Raw genomic sequence first — 23,338 nt, 5'->3', positions numbered from 1 at the left:
GAAAAAAACCCCACCCCCCCTACCCCACATAGATCCCCTCCCTCCTCTCTCCAGCCTAGCTGCTACCCCGGTCAAATGCCCCTAGCTTTTTACTTACCCCTCTGGGCAGCTCACGGCAGCTATTTTCCAGGTCTTCGTGTCTTCTTCTGGCGCTTTGGCAATTTCCATCAATTTCAGCGCATGCGCAGTTGTTGCGAACCTGGAAATTGCTCCAACTGCGCATGCACCACCACACCGGTCTCTTTGTCAGATTACCAAAAAAACCCAGAAGATGGCTGCTGTGAACTCCGATCCCTGAATCTGCACCGAAGGGTAAGTAAAAGGTATGGGGCATTTGCCCGGGGTAACAGCTAGACTGGTGGGGGGGGGGTCTATGTGGGGTAGGGTGGTAGGGTTTTTTTTTAATAAGGCGTTTGTTTCTCCTTTAAAGGAATTGTTCAGTGTAAAAATAAAAACTGGATAAATGGGTATGCTGTGCAAAATAAAAAATGTTTCTAATATAGTTAGTTGGGCAAAAATGTAAAGTATAAAGGCTGGAGTGACTGGATGTCTTACATAATAGCCAGAACACTACTTCCTGCTTTTCAGCTCTCTTGGATTACACTGACTGGTTACCCTGGTTACTTGAGGGGGGGGGCACATGGGTCATAACTGTTGCTTTTGAATCTGAGCTGAATGCTGAGGATCATTTACAAACTCACTGAACAGAAATGTCCCATGTGGCCCCCCTTCAAGTCGCTGACTAACTCAGAGTTATAGAGCTGCAAAGCAGGAAGTAGTGTTCTGGCTATTATGTTAGACATCCAGTCACTCCAGCCTTTATACATTACATTATTGGCTAACTAACTATATTAGAAACATTTATTATTTTGCACAGCCTATTTACCCAGTTTTTACTTTCACACTGAACTGTTCCTTTAAGGTGGTCATACCATAGCTGATCCTCTAAGGCAGTGAGCCCCAACTAGTGGCTCATGAGTAACATGTTGCTCTCCAACCCCTCGGATGTTGCTCCCAGTGACCTCAAAGCAGGTGCTTATTTTTTAGTTCCTGGCTTGGAGGCAAGTTTTCATTGCATAAAAACCATGTGTACTGCCAAACAGAACCTCCTGTAGGCTGCTGGTCCACATAGTGATGTGAGTACAAAATAGCCAATCACAGTCCTTATTTGGCACCCCAGGGACTTTTTTCATGCTTGTGTTTCTCTCCAACTCTTTTTTTTACATTTGAGTGTGGCTCACAGGTATAAAAGGTTGGGGACCCCTGCTCTAAGGTATCCAAATGATCAACCTAAGGGCTATACGGACAGATACCATATGAACAGTTGCAAACATGACAACCTCGCACGTGCACCTGCTTGACAAATTTGTGGTTTGGGTGAGTGCTGACCAATTGTTCCAGTTGCAAACATGTAACCAGGTAACCTTCCTTTGTGCAATAATACAAGAGGTGAAAAGTAACTTCGCCTTCTACTGATTCACTGTGCACTAATCACAATTTCCATTTGGTCTATGTTTTTTTACTTTATGGTGGATTTTTATTGATTGCAAGCCTCACAGGTTTTTACTTTTCGTCTATTAAGGATGCATCAAATTTGTAATTTTTTGAAGTTGGACAAATAACATATTCTCCACTTAAAAACAAATTATGTGAGGGATGTGGATTTTTGTAATTATCAGCATTCCAATTTTTGAATTTTTCCCCATGATTGAAATTCTTTGTGCAAATACTCCCGTAATTCAAATTATGGTTTCCAGAACTTGAATGTCTGATATTAATTAAGAAAAATAATGTGAAAAAAACAAATATAAAACTTCAGCATCTAAAAACTTGCAAGTTCATGTAGAAGTCAATGGAAGTTGTCCTAAGCAAAAGTTCTGTTTTTTTCAGTTTGTGTTTTATGAGTTTTTCACATTTGAGAGTTTTTAGAACATTGAGTATGATGGGTAGAATGAATTTAAGTATTTTTTTAACGGTTTCATTTAATAGTGTTTTTTTATATCTGAATTTTTTAAATAAATAAGCAAACATTTGGGTTAGGTAAAAATAATTTTGGAAAAAATTCTAAAATGTGCAAATTTGAAATTTGGCAAATAAGCCTCCCAGAATCAGCTGAATAAAAATTCTGCAAGTGCATATCTTAAACCACATCCTAGGTTCAGTGTATCACTAGTTTTCATCTCTTCAGTGAGTCAGGGCAGGACTGCCATCAGAAATCATGGGGCCTGTACAACAAAAAATTCTGGCCCCCCTGGGCCCCGCCCACCATCACATGCTCCACCCTAGACCCCATACCACAGTAAGTAAGCCACACAAACATGGATGCTAAAAACCCATTGGTGGCCAGGGTCCGCCCTACAAGTTAAAAAAAAAACCAATTGTTGGTCAGGGGCCCCCCATAAAAGTTAAAAAAGCTTCACTGGTGGCCACCCCCCCCCCTGCATTTTAAATAACACATTGGTGGCCAGGGTCCCCCCTACAAGTTAAAAAAACATTGGTGGTCAGCGGCCCCATAGAATTTTTTTTTAAATGATCAGGGGGCCCATAGAAAATTAAAAAAAACAATTGTTTTCAGGGGCCCCATAAAATAATTAAAAAAAAAAAAAAAACATTGGTGGCCAGGGGCCTATAGAGGGTAAAAAATACATTGGTCGCCAGGGGTTTATTAAAGTAAAAAAAAAACCACATTGGTGTCCAGTGGAACTTACCTTAGGTTCTTCTTCCTTGTCCTCGGCAATGCCAGACCCAAAAGCTCCCTTTATGGCTTTGGGTCTTTTCATGGCTTCTGGGCTTCAGCTTCTTTTCCTTTAGTGGCTTTGAGTCTTTCTGCAGCTTCAGCTCTGTTCGCAGATTCGGTCTTCTGTGCTTTGTAATCTCAAGACTTCTTCGGAACTACGACACGTTGGGATTTTGGGTTCAGCTTGCATGATGTTAAGGGGAGCCCGGTACAACTGTACCCCCTGTGCCCCTCTGATGGCGGCCCTGTATCAGGGTGCTCACAGAACAGTGTCCCCCACTGCTTTGAATGTTAGTACATTTATATAAGGTATTTCCCTGAATGGAGATGGGTCCAGCATTAGGAATGACCCATTGTACAGCAGTCTTGCACAAGTGCTTGTTATGGAGACATACAGGAAAACCATCTGCTCAAATGTAACTCTACCTGCTCAAAATTCAAAAAATCTACATCACGGACATTAAACTTACAGAGTGCCAGGTGGAGTAGATTCTTCTTTGGCAAGTTAAATAGTAATCTATGGGAATATTATATAGGAATACAGAGGCAAAGCAGAGCAGACAAAATCAGGTAAGTTCTTTGTTCTATGCCCTTTGGCCCTCAACCACGTGTTATAAAGAAGAAAAGTTTCAATCACTGGGGGCTGTTGTAAGACACCACCTGTGACTAAAATCACTAACCCTGGGACTAACCCTGGGCTAGCGTGCCTCTGCCTTAAAAATTAACCAGTACATACCTCCAGAGAGCCATGCCTCCATTTTTTCACAGTTCCCAGTTGTTACTCACAATGAACACTGGGCCAGTTTACCTTTAAAAAGAAGTTAAAAAGTTATGCCCAGAACTAAAAGCCTTTGAAAATTAAGAGTAGGAGTTCTTAAGCTATTTTCAAATCAGTGTAATTCCAGGTCATTTAGCAGTGTCTACTTCAGTGAATTTGGGCCCTAGAGATGTCTTTACATTCTATGAAGCCAAGATAAGAATTTTATTAGCGGAGGAACCTGTTCTCTTTTAGAAGAGAGGATTCTTGCAGCAGAATTTACATGCTTTTGTGGGGAGAGATGAGACTTGGGGAGGCAAGTTAGTATCTGGTTACATTAATCTGGGCTGGATAGGATGAGAGCATTTCCTAGTTGTTGGTTGCAAAGAAAGGGAATTTGGTAATATTGCAAAATAATATCTCACAGGTTTGACAGTGGTGTTAATAATGTGGTAAGATGTAGAGAGATATTAGAGGCAATTTGTAATTGTTATTCATTTTTTTATTTTTTAAAGTTTTTTTGATTTATTCATCTTTTTTGTTCATCAGCTTTCCAGTTTGATATTCCACCATTTATCTTCTTTCTTGGTCCATTTTACCCTGGTAACCAGACTGAATGAGAAACTGAAATATGAATAGCAGAAGGCTGCAAATAATAACAAACACCAATAATTAGTTAACTAATAATAACTTAATTAAATTGTGAACTACTCCAATAAGGAGCGGACTGCTGTGGTGAATCAGTTGCTAACTGGGAAAAGGAGGTTTCTGGATCAGGGATCTTTCTGTAATTTAATTGAATTTGCACCCTTATGTGCTTGGTGCCCTCTTAGTATAGCTTTTGTATTGTACCCTTCTGTGGTGGGTATGGAGAGTCCTTGTAAAAATACCTACACTTTATGTGATTAGTTTTATTTCAGAGGCATAACTACAGAGAAAGTATACCCTGTGGTTGCAGGGGGCCCAGGAATGTTGACCATAATTAATGAGCAGTTTTAATGTCTTAGTATTAAAAGTACAATTTTCCTAAATTGAATTTATTGTGGGGCTCAGTAACATCTAGTTACACTGTTACTTCATTTATACATATTATCATTATGTATGCTATAACTGATTGAAGTACTGTTCATCATTTCTATTATTGATTATTTTTCTTTGTTTTTCTGCAAATTTTTGAAATGCGTTATAACATATCATGTGTAGTCTCTGTGGTTATGAGCAGGGAATATTATAGTAACCCTTCTTCTTTTGGAACAATTTTCTGCACTCATGGGGTACATTTTTTTGTGTCGTTAGACACAAATTACAGCAGTAATTAAGCACTGATTATAACCAATGACATCACTAACAACCGTTTATAAGGATATAATTAACAGGGTATTCATGTTTCTAGTGGAGTATATGACTTTTAAAATCCCCCAAACTTCTAATTGGGGCTATCTACTAGCCTAGAAGTGAATAATTATGTTCGGTAATAAAAAAAAACATTTAGAGACTCTCTGAATATGAGGTGTATATTCCATTACTTTGTAAAGGGCTTGTTCACCTACAAACACCTTTTTCAGTTCAGTTGTTTTTAGATTGTTCACCATAAACAAATACTTATTTGCTTTCCATTGTTTATATTTTACCATTTTCCCAAAATGTAAGTTTAAAGCATAATGTTTGTGTCTCTAGTGTTTCAGTCTGGCAGCTCAGTGATCCAAAAGCATTCTGAAATGTTACAATTTGCTACATTTAATTGCTACATTAGTTGATACATTTCTCAGTAGCATTTGTGGACTATTAGTAGCTATTGTATCAATTCTAAAAGCTGCCTTTAATAAAACTCAGGGACACAGATAACAAATGTATGAACTAAATGTATCAATTTAGAACGGTTACAGAGTCGGAGACCCCCCCTCCCAAAGCTGCTTTAGAAGATGGTAAATGAAACTTTACTCTTCAATATTATGAAAACAGTCACAAATAGAAAACAGAAAGAAATTGGAAAAAGTCTTTATTTCTGGAAAAAGTGTTAGTTAAAAATAATTATGTATAATGTGTTAAGAAGCTTGGGAAGTCCAATTTACTGGTATGGTTTATTGTTGATTTATTGTTTACCCTTTGCTAAATATGCCTTCTGGTCCACATCACAAAAGTTCATTTTTTTCCTAATTTTTAATGTATAATTTTAATGTTTCATACAAATGGGGAAATATTCACCATCAGTAAGAAAACAATGTAGTTGTTATTGGCTTATATGCTCAGTGCATATTATAGGCATTATCAGGACAACATTTTAAATGATAGGTATTATATGGGTAACAAAATTTAAAATGCTAAAAAAATTGTTATATTTAAAAAAGGGTTTATAATAATCACAGAAACACATCTATCTGTCTATATATGTAAGTGTATGCCATTATAGCTTGATCCTTTTAATACAATTGGTATAGTTTTGATTCTCAAATGAAATTGTAGGTCAATTTGCAATTCAATTGGGTCCTAGACATGTCTAGCTGGTTATGTGAAAACAACACTGTAGCAGTTACAAACCTTTTTTTTTATATATATTATTAATATATTGAAAACAAGGAAAGGTAAAAAAAAAAATTAGAAAAAAAGCCTACATTAATGACAATAAAATTACAGCAAGTAATTTAAAATCTCAGGTATACAAAACTTTAAAAGTAACTTCTGGCTCTAGTGATGTCTGGAATACACGTGACTGTGTGTATACAGACAGACAGACAGACACGTGCATAGACACTTATTTGTGTGGGATTGGGTTATATATGTGTATATTTTAAAACGTCTCTCAAAAAATGTATTTTCCCTTTGCAATTCAACCTGAAGTCTGAGTACTAGTTTAGCTGAGTTGTAGGTAATGTCTGACAACTGAAATGAAATAATCTTTACTGAACACAGAATTTAATGGTGCTAAATTCTATTTCATCTAAAATGAACCTGATGTTCACCTTACAAAGCATCAATTTAATTTGACCCGTTATTTGTTAATTTAATCAATAATTTCGTTATGTCAGAAATGTTTAGTAATTCGTGATACAGTTTAATCCACCCACCCCTACAATGTCTGGTAATCGCTGCTTGTTGCATTCGTACCGTACAAAGCCGGTGAAGGTCAGTGAAAACCGAAACGTTTGCATTGTGCACTATATAAACACAGGGGCAGTGTATTTATACTTGTATTTAGGTGCTATCGCTGTAAGGGTTATTACATATATTTATTCGTGCAAGTTAGGAAATACGAAAGGCTCTTTGCCCAAATTTAACAGCCGGGACATAACAGTTTATTGCCTCTCCCCGAAACGTTTTCATAGGCAAATCGGTCATCGGTTGGATATGAAAGAAGAAATATAATCAGCACAAAAAGCAAAATGTAGGATATTTTTTTTCTCCAGGAAAATGAGAGGTTGAATTGAAACGTCAGACGCAGTGATATTACTACTAATAAGTGAGATGATGCAGCGCATGGTATAGTAAATTGGCGCAGAATTTGGGAGGCTAGTAGTGCTGGCTGGGAGAAGAGAAGGTGTAATTGTAGTAGAGCAGTACAAGTAGGTAGCACATAGGTGCACCCTTGCCAAGTGCCACACAGCACAGCAAACTGCCAATTAATTGCATAACAAGGCGCCTAGGACTGTACATAAGGTTATGTAAGATTATAAAGTGCTTGGCACTAGTACTGGAATGTAGTTGCTGTACAGCAGATGTTATTATCAGCCAAAGTGCAACCACCAACACTCACTGACCGAACTCCCTGAAGTCTGACAACCTGACTCGGATTCCATTTAGTACTATCTATCCCTAGGATTTACTGTAATGGGGATGCACGTTGTAGAGAGTGATATCCTGAGACAATTTGCAATTGGTTTTAATTTTTTTTTTAATTATTGAAGGGTTTTGAGTTATTTAGCTTTTTATTCAGCAGCTCTTGACCAATCTGGTAACTAAGGTCCAAATTTCCCTAGCAACCATGCATTGATTTGAATAAGAGACTGGACTATGAATAGGAGAGGCCTGATTAGAAGGATCAGTAATAAAAATGACTGAGCAATAACAATACATTTGTTGCCTTACAGAGCTTTTGTATTTTTTTTTTTACAAGGGGCCAGCGACGCCCATTTGAAAGCTGCAAAGATGCAGAATAAAAAGGCAAATAACTATAAAACAATAGAAAATAAATAATGAAAACCAATATTTTAATAATAAAAGTTACCTTAAAGGTGAACCACCCCTTTAAATTGTCCCAAGAGCTTGCATTTTGTGTATTTTCCAGCATCAGAAACAGCTACAAGCTTCAGCAGTAATGATACAATGTGGTTGTACTTACACCCCCTTTTCTTACAGTTGCACCTTCCTTCCAGAAATGAGAGTTTAATAATTTCAATACAGTAACAATACAGTTTTTTTTCTTTAGAACTATCCCATGCTGCAGCTGTGGGGGGGATCCTGCCCAATGTGCTGTGTCTCGGTGGGGCTTATGTGTGTGCAGCGCAGGTGAGTTGTCGGGAAAAGGGAAAAGAAAGCAGGGAGGGAAAGCACAGGGACAGCAAGCAGATCACTTCAGTTCATCCTCCCGGCAAGGTGCTAGAGACTGGGATCGGAGGTGCGACATGCCCACGCCCATCTTCAACGCTATTGGTCGGTGACAGGATGACAGGCCAGCAGGGACGGGGATTAGAGCAGAAACCTGGGAAAGGTACAATCTGACGCGCAGAAGCCAATACCTGCCGCAACCCTCCCTCTCCCGCTGTCCTGAATCCTTGCGCCCAGTTTAAAGTATTGACACTATCCGTGCGCTTGGAGTGGGGACAGAAGAAGAGACTTATCCCCCCGGGCATTGGCAACAAGTTCACGACATATTGGGAGGAGCGTAAGTTTCCTTGGGAGAACGACCAGGTATTTTACCTGCTGCCATCGCAAAGCACCGCTAATTGCAACCCCCAAACCCGGAGCCTCTTGGTACAGCTTATTCCCTGACACTGACGTGGAACAGAACTTGATCTGGGACTGGGATACGTTTCGCCTGACTGTGCGGCACCTGCTTCAGCCGGGGACAGAAACCTCTACATCTACTGCCCTATAATAATAAGGATCCGCAACACTGGGCCGCTCCTTATAGCAGGTGTCCTGCCCGGCTGGGATGAGGATTTCCCTACATTAGTGATCTGCCCCAGGGCAGCGCCATGTTTCTACCCCCAGTTAGGAAGGGCTTCTCCATCGAAGCTTTGGTGGGTCCAGATCGATTTCCCGAGGAACCCCTTAGGCCCACTGCACTCAAGTACCCTGATCATGGCCATGGGCTGACCCCGACCCCTCTGCGGCCTGGGCTCCGCCTCTTGGGGGTCCCAGACCTTCTATTCCCAGACCCAGTGGCTTCTCCCTATGGGCCCAGCTTGGGACTCGCTCAGCATCGCTTACTGCACCGGGACCCTCTCAGTTTCTGCCCCTGGATACTCCGCCACCGGCTGCCAGGTGAGGCCTTAGCTATGGCTCTGTACTAGCGGATTCTATTGGGGGCACTGCAGGGGTTATATGTGTCAGTGTAGGCTACAGGGATTACACTGGGAACTGGCATCTGCCAGGCAGAAATTGGATAAAGGACTGTGAGTTTTTGGAATAAATTTGTACAGAAAACAATGAGTGTGAGAGGGAAGGGATTGTCCTGGGGACTGGCTGCAATATTGTCAAACACCAAAATATATGAAGTAACCATTAGACTAAGCTTTTGCTTAATTTGTTTCATGAATCTACTTATTATATGTAAATATGGGCTACGTGTATAGAGATTGTGGTTCACCTTCACCCACATTTTAGTGTGTCATAGAATGGCCTCTAAGCAACTTTTCAATTGGTCTTCATAATTAATTTTTTTTTATAGTTTTATAGTTTTGTGCCTTTTTCTTCTGACTCTTTGCAGCTTTCAAATGGGCGTCGCTGACCCCCACTAAAAAGCAAAGGCTCTGTAAGGCTACAAATGTATTAACATTGCTACTTTTTAGTTTAGTCCTCTTTTTAATTTAGACCTCTCCTAATCATATTCCCAGTCTCTTATTCCAATCAGTGCATGGTTACTAGGACCCTAGCTATCAGATTTCTTAACATGCTAATTAAAGAGCTGCTGAATAAAAAGCTTTATAATTCAAAAACCTTAAATAGTAAAAAATGAAAACCAGTTGCAAATTGTGAAGGTGAACAGTCAGTTGAGGAACGTCTGCAAAAAATTTAATCAAAATGTGCAAAAATGGCAAGAGTGGCAGTAGCTTTGGGGAGTGTTTATCAAAGAACATAGAGAGAGTTTACATGAACACAGACTCACTAAATACCATTTCTAATAATAAAATGATTTAATAATGATTTAATAAAATGATTTAATAAATTAAATAAAGCTAAATAATTCTCCTCCACCTTCAGATTCCTATCATCTTTGAAATAATGTTTAAAACTTCTAGGTGCCATTTCTAGGGCTATATAATAGGAAACATATGTCATATACATTTTCTGATTTACAGTATATGGGGTTAGATGTGTCAGTGTAGGGTACAGGGATTAAATTGGGAACTGGGATCTTGAAGGCAGAAATTGTATAAAGGATGTGAGTTTGTGAAATAAATTTGTACAGAAAACAATGAGTGTGTGAGGGAAGGGATTGTCCTGGGGACTGGCTGCTGGCGAGTCTGACATTGAGGGTTAGACTACATGAATGTATGTGAGAAGCCATGTGTGGCCCCTGGCATAGTCAGATTCATGTGAACCGCAAATATAAGTGATTATAGAGATGTATGTAATATCAGATTGGCCATGAACCTTTTAGCAAAAATACTGAAACAGGAATGTGACAAGTTTTTATTCACACAAACAAATTTGGGACTATTTTATCCACCCGCATTTTGATGGTTTGATGGTTTTGATGATTATAGTCTTTGGGATCTCCACACGGACAAAGAAATATATATATATATATATATATATATATATATATATATATATTAATTTCATTGTAGTAGTTTAAAGTCATGTGTAAATGTAATTGCCATTGAAACTTTATCTGTCATTGGTGAAGAACGTTCTCACAACTTCCCAAAACAATTCCATTCGATACATATTGTTTCTGCTTGCAACATTGTTTATACATAGGGTTACAGATAATTTCATGAGCAAGTGCATATAAAATGTCCCAGTTGCAGTGTATGTATTATGTGCAATTAATGTAGTGCTGCCCTGGAGAATCTGCTGCCATTGCACTCTCCCGCCTGCCTGGTGTAATCATCCACAGTAAATAGGCGCAATATATATATATATATGTGTGTGTTTATTGTTGTAGTCGATGTTGTTGTCGCTCTTATGTCCTAAAGTCTCATCAGAGGAAGGAAGAAGATAGTTAGGGAAGATTTATCTTTCTATAGACTCGCAACATGTCTATTCTTGCAATTTCTGCGTGAAGACGCCCTTGATGTTGCTATAAACTCAACTTTCAGAGTCTCTATCTTTGGAAAGGAAATTGTAGTTTAACAACCTACCTACTTGTCGCCTAAAGTTTTGGAAGTAAAACTATGACATGCTTTGGTCAGTCCATCCTTGATGTAGTCGCATCTGGGTGATTGATTTTTATATTCTTCATGTAAATGACATACCCGTGGGTATAATATATGTCTATATGTAGTATAGGAATCTGATTACATTGAATATGTTGAATTGCTGGCCTATTACATGTTGTCAAAATCAGTGCTTCATAATTACTAGCATGAAGCAAATATCACTTAAGGAAGGAAAGGTTTTTGATTAATACAGTTTTTTTCTGATTAATACTAATATATTATTGTATCTGTACACAATTGCATATACCCTGAAAATAAAATCTAAATTATATATTATTAGCACTAAGGAATAAGAAATAATATATGCATAAATAACAATAGTACAGAACTTTTTATTTTCAGCCAGTGGCAGTCTTTAGGGCAAGGCCAAACGTGGCGTTTTTGCAGCGTTATTACATTGCGTTTTTAAAAAAGAACAGCCATGCATAAATATGCCACTAAAACCACATGCGACCGTCAACATGCGTTTTTCAACACGTAGGATTCTTTTCCCAACATGCACTTCTCGTTGTTTTCACTGTTCTCATTGAGAATTTGGACGCCATATTTAAAATACGCTGCGTATTTACGCAAAGTGTGGTTTCAAATGTGCAGATCCCATAGAGTCAATTGATTTGGTAGTTTCTTGACATATTGGCGTTTCTGCTAAAAAAACGCCAATACTGGCGTCCTGTGGCGGATTTCAGCTTGCAAGCGCCCTGTGTGAATCGCCATAGTGCGTTTTTCATTAGTTTCAGTGGCAGTGCAGTTTATGCGTATTTACGCCTGGCTGTTCTTTTTTAAAAACGCACCGCAAAAACACCACGTCTGGCCTTGCCCTTATAAAACTTCAGTTTTTTAGGACTGAACATAAGAATATGTTTATAATCCACAAGAACCATGATTAACCCATAAATGTATATTGAGAACTGAATCCACAGTGACATGTAAAAAAAAATAGTTTTGGGATCATCAGAAAACTTTTATTAGGGTCCCAGATAACTGCAGGAATCCACATAAGTTGCAGGGTCAGCTTCCAGCACACACGCAATATTTTCAAACACCAAAGTATAAGAAGTAACCATCACAATAAGGGGCATATTTATCAAGGGTTGAATTGAAAAAATGTCAAAATTTCGAATTCAAAAAGACCAACCGAAATTAAGACTTTTAAGTTTTTTTTGGGTCAAATATGTCAGTTTTCGATCGAATAAGTACCAATCGAAATAATAGCGCAATCGATCGATTAGATTCAAAGTTTTTCCCCAAAAAAACTTTGATTTTTCAAAGTCCCCAATTGACTCCAAATAGGTTCTAGGAGGTCCCCCATAGGCTAAAACAGCAATTCAGCAGGTTTTAGATGGTGAATCGTCGAAGTTTAATTTTTCAAGAGACAGTACACGATAAATTTGATATTCTGATTTTCGAATCTTTTTCAAATTCAAATCGAATTTGGACCATTCCCTAGTAGAAGTACACAAATAGCTCGTAATTCAAATTTTTTTCATTCGAAAATTCACCTCGACCTTTGATAAATCTGCCCCTAAGCTTCTCTTCAGAAAAGGCAATCGGGTGATCCATCGTGCGGCAGTCGATTTCTCCTCCCTGCCTTCCATATAGGAGATAGCCAAGGAGGAGAAAACGAGCGCCGCATGATCGCCCTGTCGCCTTTTCTGAAGAGGAGCGCAATCTGAGTTTTAATTATTTCTAAATAAAGACTTTGCGATTTTAAAGTTTAATATGTGTTGTTTTTTGTTTTTTTTCCGTAGTATACTAACAAATTTTTTTTTTAAACATTTTAATGTTACTGGTCTTAAATCACAGTGCCATTATAAATGTAATGCATGCCATGGAGGCTGTTGTGTTGTGTGGGAGTTGTACTTCAGCAGTAACTGAAAGGCTGCGGGTTGGGTAGCACTGAATTATAATAATACATTTTGTGTTTATTAAATATTTGCATTATTCATTTAAGAATTATAAGAATCCTGCCACCACAGGAAGAAACCTCTGCTCCAGATTCCATATCCTTTATCTCCACCATGCAATTTGCCAACCTAGTTGAGGAATCTTTCCATATGTTCAATAAACCAGAATAAAATAGTTGCCCAAAAATCCCAGGAAAAAATAAAAACATATATAGAACAAGGGATCAGCACACTCCTTTTTTCAATAGTGAATGAATGCTTTTATTTTTGCATTTTACCCAACATTTCGGTCCCATTTGGGGACCTTTTTCAAGGTTCTTCAAGGATTATATGATTTACCAATTGATCGAGCACCTCCAACTATTGGATGTCAGAAGTGCGGGCGCTCCAAGCAATTTTGTATATATAATATATAGATAATTTTCAGCTTGGCATGGCAACAACTAAAAGTGTATTCTTTGCTCTTGATTGGCAACAAGAGACATTTCCCTTTAATATATATATACAGTATATATCAGTCTGATGAGTATCTGCGCTCCAGGGCAATTCTTCCATGTATAGCTGGGGTGCACGGTTATAATGTATGTATATCCATGAATATCAAAGAACCGGCACACCCATGTAAAAAATCGACACCTCTTTATTTTTATCGTATCAAAGTCCAACGTTTCGGTCCTCATTAGGACCTTTTTCAAGGATCTTTTTTTCAAGGACCTTGAAAAAGGTCCTATGAGGACCGAAACGTTGGACTTTGATACGCTAAAAATAAAGAGGTGAAGATTTTTTACATGGGTGTGCCGGTTCTTTGATATTCGTGGATATACATCCATTATAACCGTGCATGCCAGCTATACATGGAAGAATTGCCTTGGAAGACGGATATTCATCAGACTGATATATACTGTATATATACATTTCCTGCTAAGTGTCTTTCAATAAATACACAGTGAATTGTGTGAACATTATATTAATACGCCCATTTACCTTATACAGCTATTTTGTGGATATACAGATTTCTAGATCATTAGATGGATGTCAAGAATACAGAGGGGTATATTTATCAAAGAGTGAAGTTAGAGATCGCCACAGTTCGCTAGAGTGAAATTCCACCACTTTCCATTCATTTCTATGGGATTTTGAAAAGTGTATTTATCAAAGGATGAACTTTCACTTTCACCCATTGATAAATACTCTTTCAAAAACCCCATAGAAATGATTGGAGAGTGGCGGAATTTCACTCCAGAGGACTTCGGTGACCTCTACTCTTTGATAAATATACCCCAGAGTCTCTCTCCTCTCTTCTCCTTAAAAGTTTAGATTTAAGTTTTAAAAACACCTCTTTCCTTAAGTAATGGAAGCACACATAAATTTAGGGGCCCCTTGACTACTCAAATAGGCCACACATTGTATATCATGCTGCCGTGCTGGCTAGCAATACTGTCAGACAGCCCTGTAGAATATTCCCTTATTACGATTACATTTCAAAAAAATGCCCCTACATGTGTTTTCTTGCACAGGTACACACTTTGAATCACTTTTCAGTATGCTGTATATGAAAAGATTTCTTTTTGTACTTGTACGATGTCTGTGTAGCACAGTGATTTGGCATAGTGAATAGTAAATGCTACCTATGCTTATCTGAAAACAACACATTGCAGATGTTTTAATCAAATGTGGCAACGTGAGTTACATTATGTTGTGTGCATATAAATATTTCTATGTACTTTCCACTCCTTAACATCTTTGAAGGCAGAAAAAAATGGCTTCCTGGTGGGTGCCCTAGCTATAAGACCACAGGTGAACATATAGGGACTGCCTGTGCAATACTGATAATACAGTATATTGATGAGCCATAAATATTTTTGAATTATTATTATAGCTAGACCAATACAGGCACCAAAACTCAGACTAGTATGGTCTAGAAGGGGCACCCAGCCATTCTTGACTTATTTGAGTGTTTTGTGCTTCCTGTGCAGGTGTTAAATGGGGGACCTCCTAGAACTTATTTGGAGTCAATTGGTCGACTTTGAAAAATCATAGGTTTTTTTTCGAAAAACTTTGAATCGAATTCTATCGATTCGTATGATTCGAATTCGGCCGAATACGGACCTATTCGATCGAAAACTGACCTATTTGACCAAAAAAAACCTTCACCTTAGGGGCATATTTATCAAGGGTCACATTTCAAATTCAAAAAGACCAACTGAAATTAAGTTTTCTTTTGGTCGAATAGGTTTGTTTTCGATTTTTGTTTGGGGGAAAAACTATAATTTTTCAAATTCCACCAATTGACTCCAAATAGATTCTAGGAGGTCCCCCATAGGCTAAAACAGCAATTTGCAGGTTTTAGATGGCGAATGGTCGAAGTTGAATTTTTAAAAAAACAGTACATGATAAATTTTGTTATTTGAATTTTCAAATTATTTTCAAATTCGGATCGAATTTGGACTATTCCCTAGTCAAAGTACACAAAAAATAGCTCGAAATTCAATTTTTTTTCATTCGAAAATTCACCTCGACCTTTGATAAATCTGCCCCTCTAAAATTTCGGTTGGTCTTTTTGAATTCAAAGTTTTTTCAATTTGAAATTTGACCCTTGATAAATATGCCCCTTAACATAAGCTTCCTCATACTGAAGTAAGACATTTTCTAAATACAATCACTTAAAAAAAATTGCATTGTTTCTGAAATAATCAAGTTTATCTTTAGTATTCCTCTCTTAGCATCTGTTTCTCTTCATTCTGTCTTCATGCAGCAGTTGGGTGTCAGATGAATGATCCAATATAACTTATGGGGGGGGGGCTTCTTTCCTAGCAGATGTATTAGAGCTCACTCAAATAATGATTCCAGTACAAACAAAATATAACAAAATAACTGCCTTTTGCACATATTCTGCATGAAGAGAGACAGGATTTCTGGCTATTTTAATAGAGTGAGCTCTAATACATCTTCTAGGCAAAAGGAAGCCCCCCTATTGGGTCATTCATCTGACACCCAACTCCTGCATGAAGACAGAATGAGGAGAAACAGATGCTGAGAGAGGAATAGTAAAGATAAACTTGAGTATTTCAGAAACAGTATATATTTAATTAATTGTATTTAGAACGTTTCTTATTTCAGTATGCTGAATCTTATATTACATTTTCATTTTTGCGAAAGTTTCCCTTTAAGTGGTGGTGATGGTGTAAGTAAACGTGCTTGGGCCCCTCTGCAAAGACAAATGACAAAAACAAACGTTCCCATTGTTTCCCTTTTCACTTTCATAAAACCTTGTCTTAGGACAGTTCCATTTTTAAATTTAAATGTAATTAATTGTAAATAAAGCAAAAGTAAGCAAGACTGATTATAAACAGAACCAGTTTTAAACTAGCTGGGATTTGGAGGAAGAGTTTAAGGTAAAAATGATGACTTGCAGTAATCTGTGTGAGATCAATAACATAAGGAAAACATTGGTGCATTGTTGTGTGTCAGAAATAGAAAAATCTGTCAATTAAGTCACTGGTTACATTCATGATGAGATGTCCCGAAGCTGAATTTCAGACTGAAAATAAGAGAATTTCTATTTGCTTTATTGGACTACAACTTTTAAGTCATATACCATCTTAATACAGTGATGAAGAATCTTATCTGGGGTGTCACCTTAAAGAAAATATCATATTTATTTTATTTACCCCTCTAGGAAGTTTGTGATCAGATTATACACAATACACTGCTGCAACCAGAAAATTGGATTTTTAAAAATATTGTGTCACAAGGATTATATATTGCTAAGAACTTCATCCATTCCACTTTGTTCTTTTACATTGTGGGAACTATGTCCTCACGGAATTGCACTACATACAAAAGAAAAACATGACTCATTATATTGAGTCTGAGTCAATTTCCACATATACAACATACTTTTACAGTATATTAGCCGCTATTTGTGATGTGTAAAAGGTTGTCAGGCAGTTCTTTGTGGTTATTCAGGATCACTGACTTACATATTAACTAATTATAAAAAATAACCGCCAGAATGCCTTTTGTTACAAAGGTATTATCGCACTTAATCCAGCCATTTCTTTTAAAAAACACACAAGCCATGCCAACAAAATAATGAAACTCTTCACAGAGTTGTGTAGTGGAGGTGACTGTGCAACACATGGAAAGTACAGAGTTATAGTTAGATATGTTACATTAGACAAAATCTCACACGGGGACCAAGCAACGTTGTTGAAGAATAAGTACTGAAGTATAGAAGGGCACATTTTTTGGTTGGTCCATCTGCTGTATTGTTAAAAAACAATTATGAATAAAACCATCAAAAACAGTGTCATAACTGATAAGATATCTGCTGAATTGTACTTTTAAGGGAACTCTGACATATGTTCCTTATATTTAAATAATGATAATATGAAATTAATGAACATTAGCACCATATTTTTCTGGGGTGATTTTTCTTGCATTATATTTACATTCAATTTTTTTTTTAAGTGACAGCATGTTAACTTTGATATTAGATGCTGGCCATGTACCCAAGTGTCGAAAGTGTGTGGAGGGGGGGGGGGGATGCATCCACTAATGGTAATTAGTGATGTGATTACATTTCATCTTAAATAATCAATTTATGAAATTATTTTACCTTCAAAAAATATGCAGCTAATATTCATAAGTCGGAAACTTTATACATAGAAGTGGCTGGCAACTGCAAGAAAGGAGTAACAATTACCACAGTTTCCCCTACGTGACATAGCTTAGTTACATCGCATTCCACCCCTTCTGTATATATGTTGTGCTCGTGCTGATGGGAGTTTGTTTTCCCTATATTTGAAAATGGTGTTCATTTTAAGGTTGCTTGAGGCCAGTTAGATTTAACACAGTGGGAAGCAGTAAATGTGTTTTCATAGGCTTTGCTGTACCGCTGGGGCCCCTCTGATGCTGAGGGCCCAATAGCACTGATTGTTTTGTCTATTAAACTGAAAACAGATGTTTTTTTATATTAATATTGTAAGATAAAATAATGACCAACTGTTTCCCCTTTAAATACAGCCTAGAATTACATGCTATAACATGAGAAAATGACTCATTTGCAATATATGCTGACTTGATACTGTGGGGCATGCTGCTACTTATAATAATAACCATAATAAGTTGGGTATTATTACCTTGTCACACAAACTTCCTGCCAATCAATAAACCTCTTTGCTGTTTGCTTCAATCCACTGTAATTAAACATGCCAAGTGTTAGAATCACAAGACATTTATATGATGCGTCCTTCATATGTGTTTTTTCTTCAAAGTTTCAATTATCACATTCACAAAAAGTAAAATAACTCTGGTGATCTGCAGTGAACTGGCCTGTCACCCTTTTGTCAGTATGCCCTCCAGGTATCATGTTGCAGCTTAAAACCTGTTTAAGAGCTCATATGAATCAACAAATAAATAAGAATTTACAAAAAGCAGCTCATTTTGGCAAAAAAAACATCATTTTGTGGTTTTTAAGCTGTTGCTCAGATGTCTGCAAGATGGAGGCTGTTTTTTTTTTGCATGCACTTCCTGATTTCTAAAGAGACCAACGTATATCCAGTAGAGATTCCAACTGTACCTCTGTTTCTGTCTATTTCACAGAACCATGCTATGAGATCATAGAGGACTAATATGATAATAAAATCAAATTTGTTGCTGAGAATATTTCAAAGTGTCGTTTTTAATTGTATTAATGAAACATTCTAAACCTATAAACAGCTAAATGTAGCTTCCTACTAAAACTTTATATTTCTTCACACCTGCATCAAAACAATTACAGAATAACAAGCTCCTCATAATCCATTTGATTTGAGTCTAAACTCAGCACTTTTGAGTTTAGCCCTGATTTCTGCTGAGAACAGTGACTGGCATTAGCTAAACTACACTAAACTTTATTATGATGGAGACAGCGGTATTTTATTGTGGCTTTTGAAATAACTTTTCCCAATGTTGCTTTTGATTCTGTAATTTAAGGAGAAGGAAAGGTTAAGTAAGCTTCATCAGAAAGGTCTATATAAATCTACCAGTAAACCCTCAAAGTAATGCTGCTCAGAGTCCTCTGTCAAAAGAAACACCACATTTTTTACCTTCTATTGTGTACAAATGGACTTCTGTATCAGACTTCCTGTTTTCAGTTTAAACCGCCAGGGCTTGGACTTGAGCATGCTCAGTTTGCACCTCTCCCCCTTCCTCCTCCCATCCCTGCTGTAATCTGAGTTCAGGGCTATGAGCCAGCAGGGAGAGACTCAGGCAGGAAGTAATGTCACACCAAGCTAATATGGCAGCTACTATCCTAAACAAATAGAGACAATGTCTACAGCTGTTTACTCAGGTATGGTAAAGCATTCCAAAGAATAAAAATGGCGTTCTAACTTGTACTTTTGTGGCTAAACTATTGGCAGTAAACTGCCTTGGTAGCTTTCCTTCTCCTTTAAATTTACAGAAATGTAATTTATGTTTATTATAAACTGTATACTGATAGTACATTAGGCTTTGCCCCGTGCGCTTGATTGGCAACTGGAAGATCAATGAGAAAGTTTTCATGCCCATGACAATACCACTCTTCATTCAGGGAGAGCATTTAAGAAATATATGTTTGTTGCGAGATACATCTTCCCAGACCAGTTTGGAATGCAGCCAGTCCATTTCTTAAACAAAAGTTTTATAGACACGTGCCATTATAGCTTAGATGTGTTTTTGCCAAAGGCATAAGCCACCTATGATTATCATAATATTTTTAAGACATTATATTTTTATTCTGTGTTTAATCCTGTGAAAATCCTTTCCCAGTGACTATTGTTCAGAGATGCCCTTACGCTGGCAAAGTTTGCACACAGAAAATTTAGGGGCAGATTTACTAAGCTCGAGTGATGGTTCGAATTTCAGAAAGTTCGAATTTCGAAGTAAATTTTTGGGTACTTCGACCATCAAATAGGCTATATTCGACCATTCGACTTTGATTTGAACGATTCGAAGTAAAAATCGTTTGACTATTCGACCATTCGATAATCTAAGTACTGTCTCTTTAAAAAAAACTTTGACTTTATACTTCGCCACATTAAAGCTACCGAAGTGCAATGTTAGCCTATGGGGACCTTCCAGAGCACTTTTCTACGTTTTTTTGGTCGAATAGAAATCTTTCGATCGATCACTAAAAATCGTTCGAATCGTTCGTTTCGAACAATTTAATCGTTCCATTGAACGATTTTCATTCAACCGCAGGATTGCCAAATTTGTTGAAAAAACTTCGAATTCAACATTTTTTAATTCGATGGTCGAATTTCGTATTTTTTTGTACTTCGAAATTCGACCCTTGATAAATCTGCCCATTAGTGTTTTAGTTGCTCCCTTATTGAGTTGCCTCTGTGTCATAATATCAATGTTATGATCACTATTCCCTAAATGCTCAACCACACAAATGCTAGAGATGAGTTCAGTATTGTTAGTTATTACAAGGTCCAAAAAGATTAATTCTTAGTAGGCTCCTGAACGAGCTGAAATAAAAAGTTGTCATTCAGCATATTAACAAACCTGATGGCTTTAATTCAGGCTTTACAAACAGACAAACTCATCCACCCTTTTTAATCCCTCTGTCCCTCTCAAAAAGGGTATAGTCATTTAAGTTCACAGTTCAGTCACATTTTTCATCCCACCAGTTATACCAATTATATCATAATTTTTAGTGCAAGCAATTAACTCGCGCTCTCCCATTTTACCTGACAAACTCTGTGCATTCGCCAACATGCATCAGAGGTAACTACTTCTTCCTCTGATATTTACCTAATGGAGAATTAGTTCTTAAATTAGTATTAGCCTGTTTTCTTGAATATGTCCTACATTCTTGTCAGTGTTAATTGTTAATCAAGTTGGTAACATAAAAAACTAAGCTTTTTTTTATTCTTTTCCTAGGAGACGAGAATAACCCAGATAATTATTTGCTTCATGGGCCTTTCTCCCGCAAGCCGAAAAGGATACGAACTGCCTTCTCACCTTCTCAGCTCCTGTGTCTTGAAGGTGCTTTTGAAAAGAACCATTATGTGGTGGGAGCAGAAAGGAAACAACTGGCTAACAGCTTGTTTCTTACAGAAACTCAGGTAAAGTATCTTTTGCTTTACAGTCCCAATATTACACAGTAAAATCACCAGACACAAGTCGCTTCTTTTGCAATTTAAATGTTGTTATACATCAGTGATATCTAGCATGTAGTCCTAAAGCCTTTAGCTGCCATCATAATGCTGGAACTATGTGGATTAACAACCCTCCAAAAAAGGTTCTGCTGAATAATGTACAAAATCTGAACCTTACTTTGCACATTTAAACTTAAGCATAATCAGAAAAAAAATGGCATCATCTGAAAACATGCAATATTTTAAGGTGTGGAAACTCACATGATTTTAAGGCCAGTGTTACATGGGGTACATTCTCTGCTGCCATTCTTCAGCCAGAGGTTTTTTTATTTTGGCCTGTTATTTAATTAAATTAATTTGCCTCACTAGTACAGGTATGGGACCTGTTATCCAGAATGCTGTGGACCTGGGGTTTTCCGGATAACGGATCTTCCCGTAATTTGGGTAGATTTAAGTCAACTAGAAAATCATGTAAACATTAAATAAACCCAATAGGCTGGTTTTTCTTCCAATAAGGATTAATTATATCTTAGTTGGGATCAAGTACAAGCTACTGTTTTATTATTACAGAGAAAAAGGAAATCATTTTTAAAAATTTGGATTATTTGGATAAAACGGAGTCTATGGGAGACATCCATTCTGTAATTCGGAGCTTTCTGGATATTGGTTTCTGGATAAGGGATCCTATACCTGTAGTGACCAGCTTGTTTTTGCCAGGAAATACTAATCCTTTGACCAATCTCTGTCTTTCAAAACAGCTACTTTGCAATAGGCCTGTTGGGGTGGGGGTAAAGAGTCTGTCATGAAATTCTTCAGACTAGACTGTGATAAAAAATGCTGGGGGCCACACACTGTGTCTGTCACGAAATGCTTAGAGTCAGAAAAAGTCTGGAAATTGTAAGGGCTCCTTGTACTTATTTACTTGTTCCAACCATATCAGAATCAATGTGCTTTTGTTATGTCGACTTTTATTATGTTTTTAAATACAGGGAGGTATGCATCTGTAATGTCTGTACTAAGCCCGGCCAATATGTAGGGATATTGGTAGCTGCTACTTGTAGCTGCCTAGAAATAGTATATTTTCTATATAGGAATTAGTTTATTGTGTCCCACAGAAAACAATAAAACCAATTTCTAAACAGCTTCTAATCCCTTTTGTGTCATCATCATCATCATCGTCATCATTTATTTATTTATATGGCGCCAACAAGTTACGCAGTGCTTTACATTAGTTTATAACGAACACTTAATGGTTTAGGAACGCACACCTTGACAATTATGTTAAAAACAAAGGTTTTCACATAACCTGATAACATATACTGTAGATATAATACATCATTGCAAAGATTTCTTTTTTCACTTATGTATATTTTCTACTCCCTTTCTATTCAGGTAAAAGTGTGGTTCCAAAACAGAAGGACAAAGCACAAGCGTCAAAAACTAGAAGAAGAGTGTCCAGACTCTCAGGAAAAGAGGAAAAGCACCCAACATGTTAGTAGATGGAGGATGGCAACATGTCAGCCAAGTCCTAAGGATATTGATGTCACATCAGATGAATAAAAACAATGACTTGACGGAAACAGACTGTTAATGGATTTTTACAAGACACCTTCCCTGCAGACGTTGCTTAATTGAAGTCTGTTCTCAATTTGTAGAAACACAGATAACACAGTTCAACCCAAACTTTTTGTCTACAAATTTACATTAAGGAGTAACACGAACACAATATTTTAGACAAAGGACTTATAATAAATAATTCTTTGACTAGTTTTTTTTTTGTGATCTGGACTAACAGAACTTTATTTTGAATTTAAAGGAACTATACCGTGCCCACTTTCCCACTCTTGGGCTATTTTCTATCACTTCTTCAGCAGGATATTTTTAATAATAATATTTTAAAGGACCAGTAACATAAAAAAAAATTCAGAAAGCGATTGGGCGATCCATCGTGCGGCGCTCAATTTCTCCTCCCTGCCTTCCTTATAGGAGATAGCCAGGGAGGAGAAATTGAGCGCCGCATGATGGATCGTCGCCGTGCCGCCTTTTCTGAAGAGGAGCCAAAGCGGAGTTTCTGTAAGTTATTTCTTAATAAAAGCTTTGCGATTTTAGGGGTCCGTTTACTAAAGCGCAGTAAAAATACGCGCACAAAATATAGACAAATTTGTCGCTGAAAATGTTTTTGCCAGTTTACTAACCTGCGGTAA

General features: G+C 37.3%; 1 protein-coding gene across 1 annotated transcript; it reads left to right on the top strand.

The window, feature by feature from the left end:
• Positions 1–7,949: 7,949 nt before the first annotated feature.
• On the top strand, positions 7,950–23,132 carry emx1l.S (empty spiracles homeobox 1 like S homeolog). Its single transcript, XM_018256088.2, has 3 exons — positions 7,950–8,975; positions 20,917–21,101; positions 22,527–23,132. Exons 1-3 carry the CDS (start codon positions 8,687–8,689, stop codon positions 22,692–22,694), a joined length of 642 nt encoding a protein of 213 aa, XP_018111577.1. The 5' UTR covers positions 7,950–8,686; the 3' UTR covers positions 22,695–23,132.
• Positions 23,133–23,338: the final 206 nt, after the last annotated feature.

Source organism: Xenopus laevis, chromosome 3S (genome assembly GCF_017654675.1).
Source record: "Xenopus laevis strain J_2021 chromosome 3S, Xenopus_laevis_v10.1, whole genome shotgun sequence".
NCBI lineage: Eukaryota > Metazoa > Chordata > Amphibia > Anura > Pipidae > Xenopus > Xenopus laevis.
Note: the sequence above shows the minus strand (reverse complement) of the source record. Positions and strands in the feature narration are given on the sequence as shown.

Bases quoted from the DNA above. Each gene is read 5' to 3' on its own strand.
- emx1l.S (XM_018256088.2), top strand. From the start codon at position 8,687: ATGTTTCTACCCCCAGTTAGGAAGGGCTTCTCCATCGAAGCTTTGGTG. The intron at 8,976-20,916 runs GTGAGGCCTTAG...TTCTTTTCCTAG, and splicing joins ACTCCGCCACCGGCTGCCAG to GAGACGAGAATAACCCAGAT. The intron at 21,102-22,526 runs GTAAAGTATCTT...CTTTCTATTCAG, and splicing joins TGTTTCTTACAGAAACTCAG to GTAAAAGTGTGGTTCCAAAA.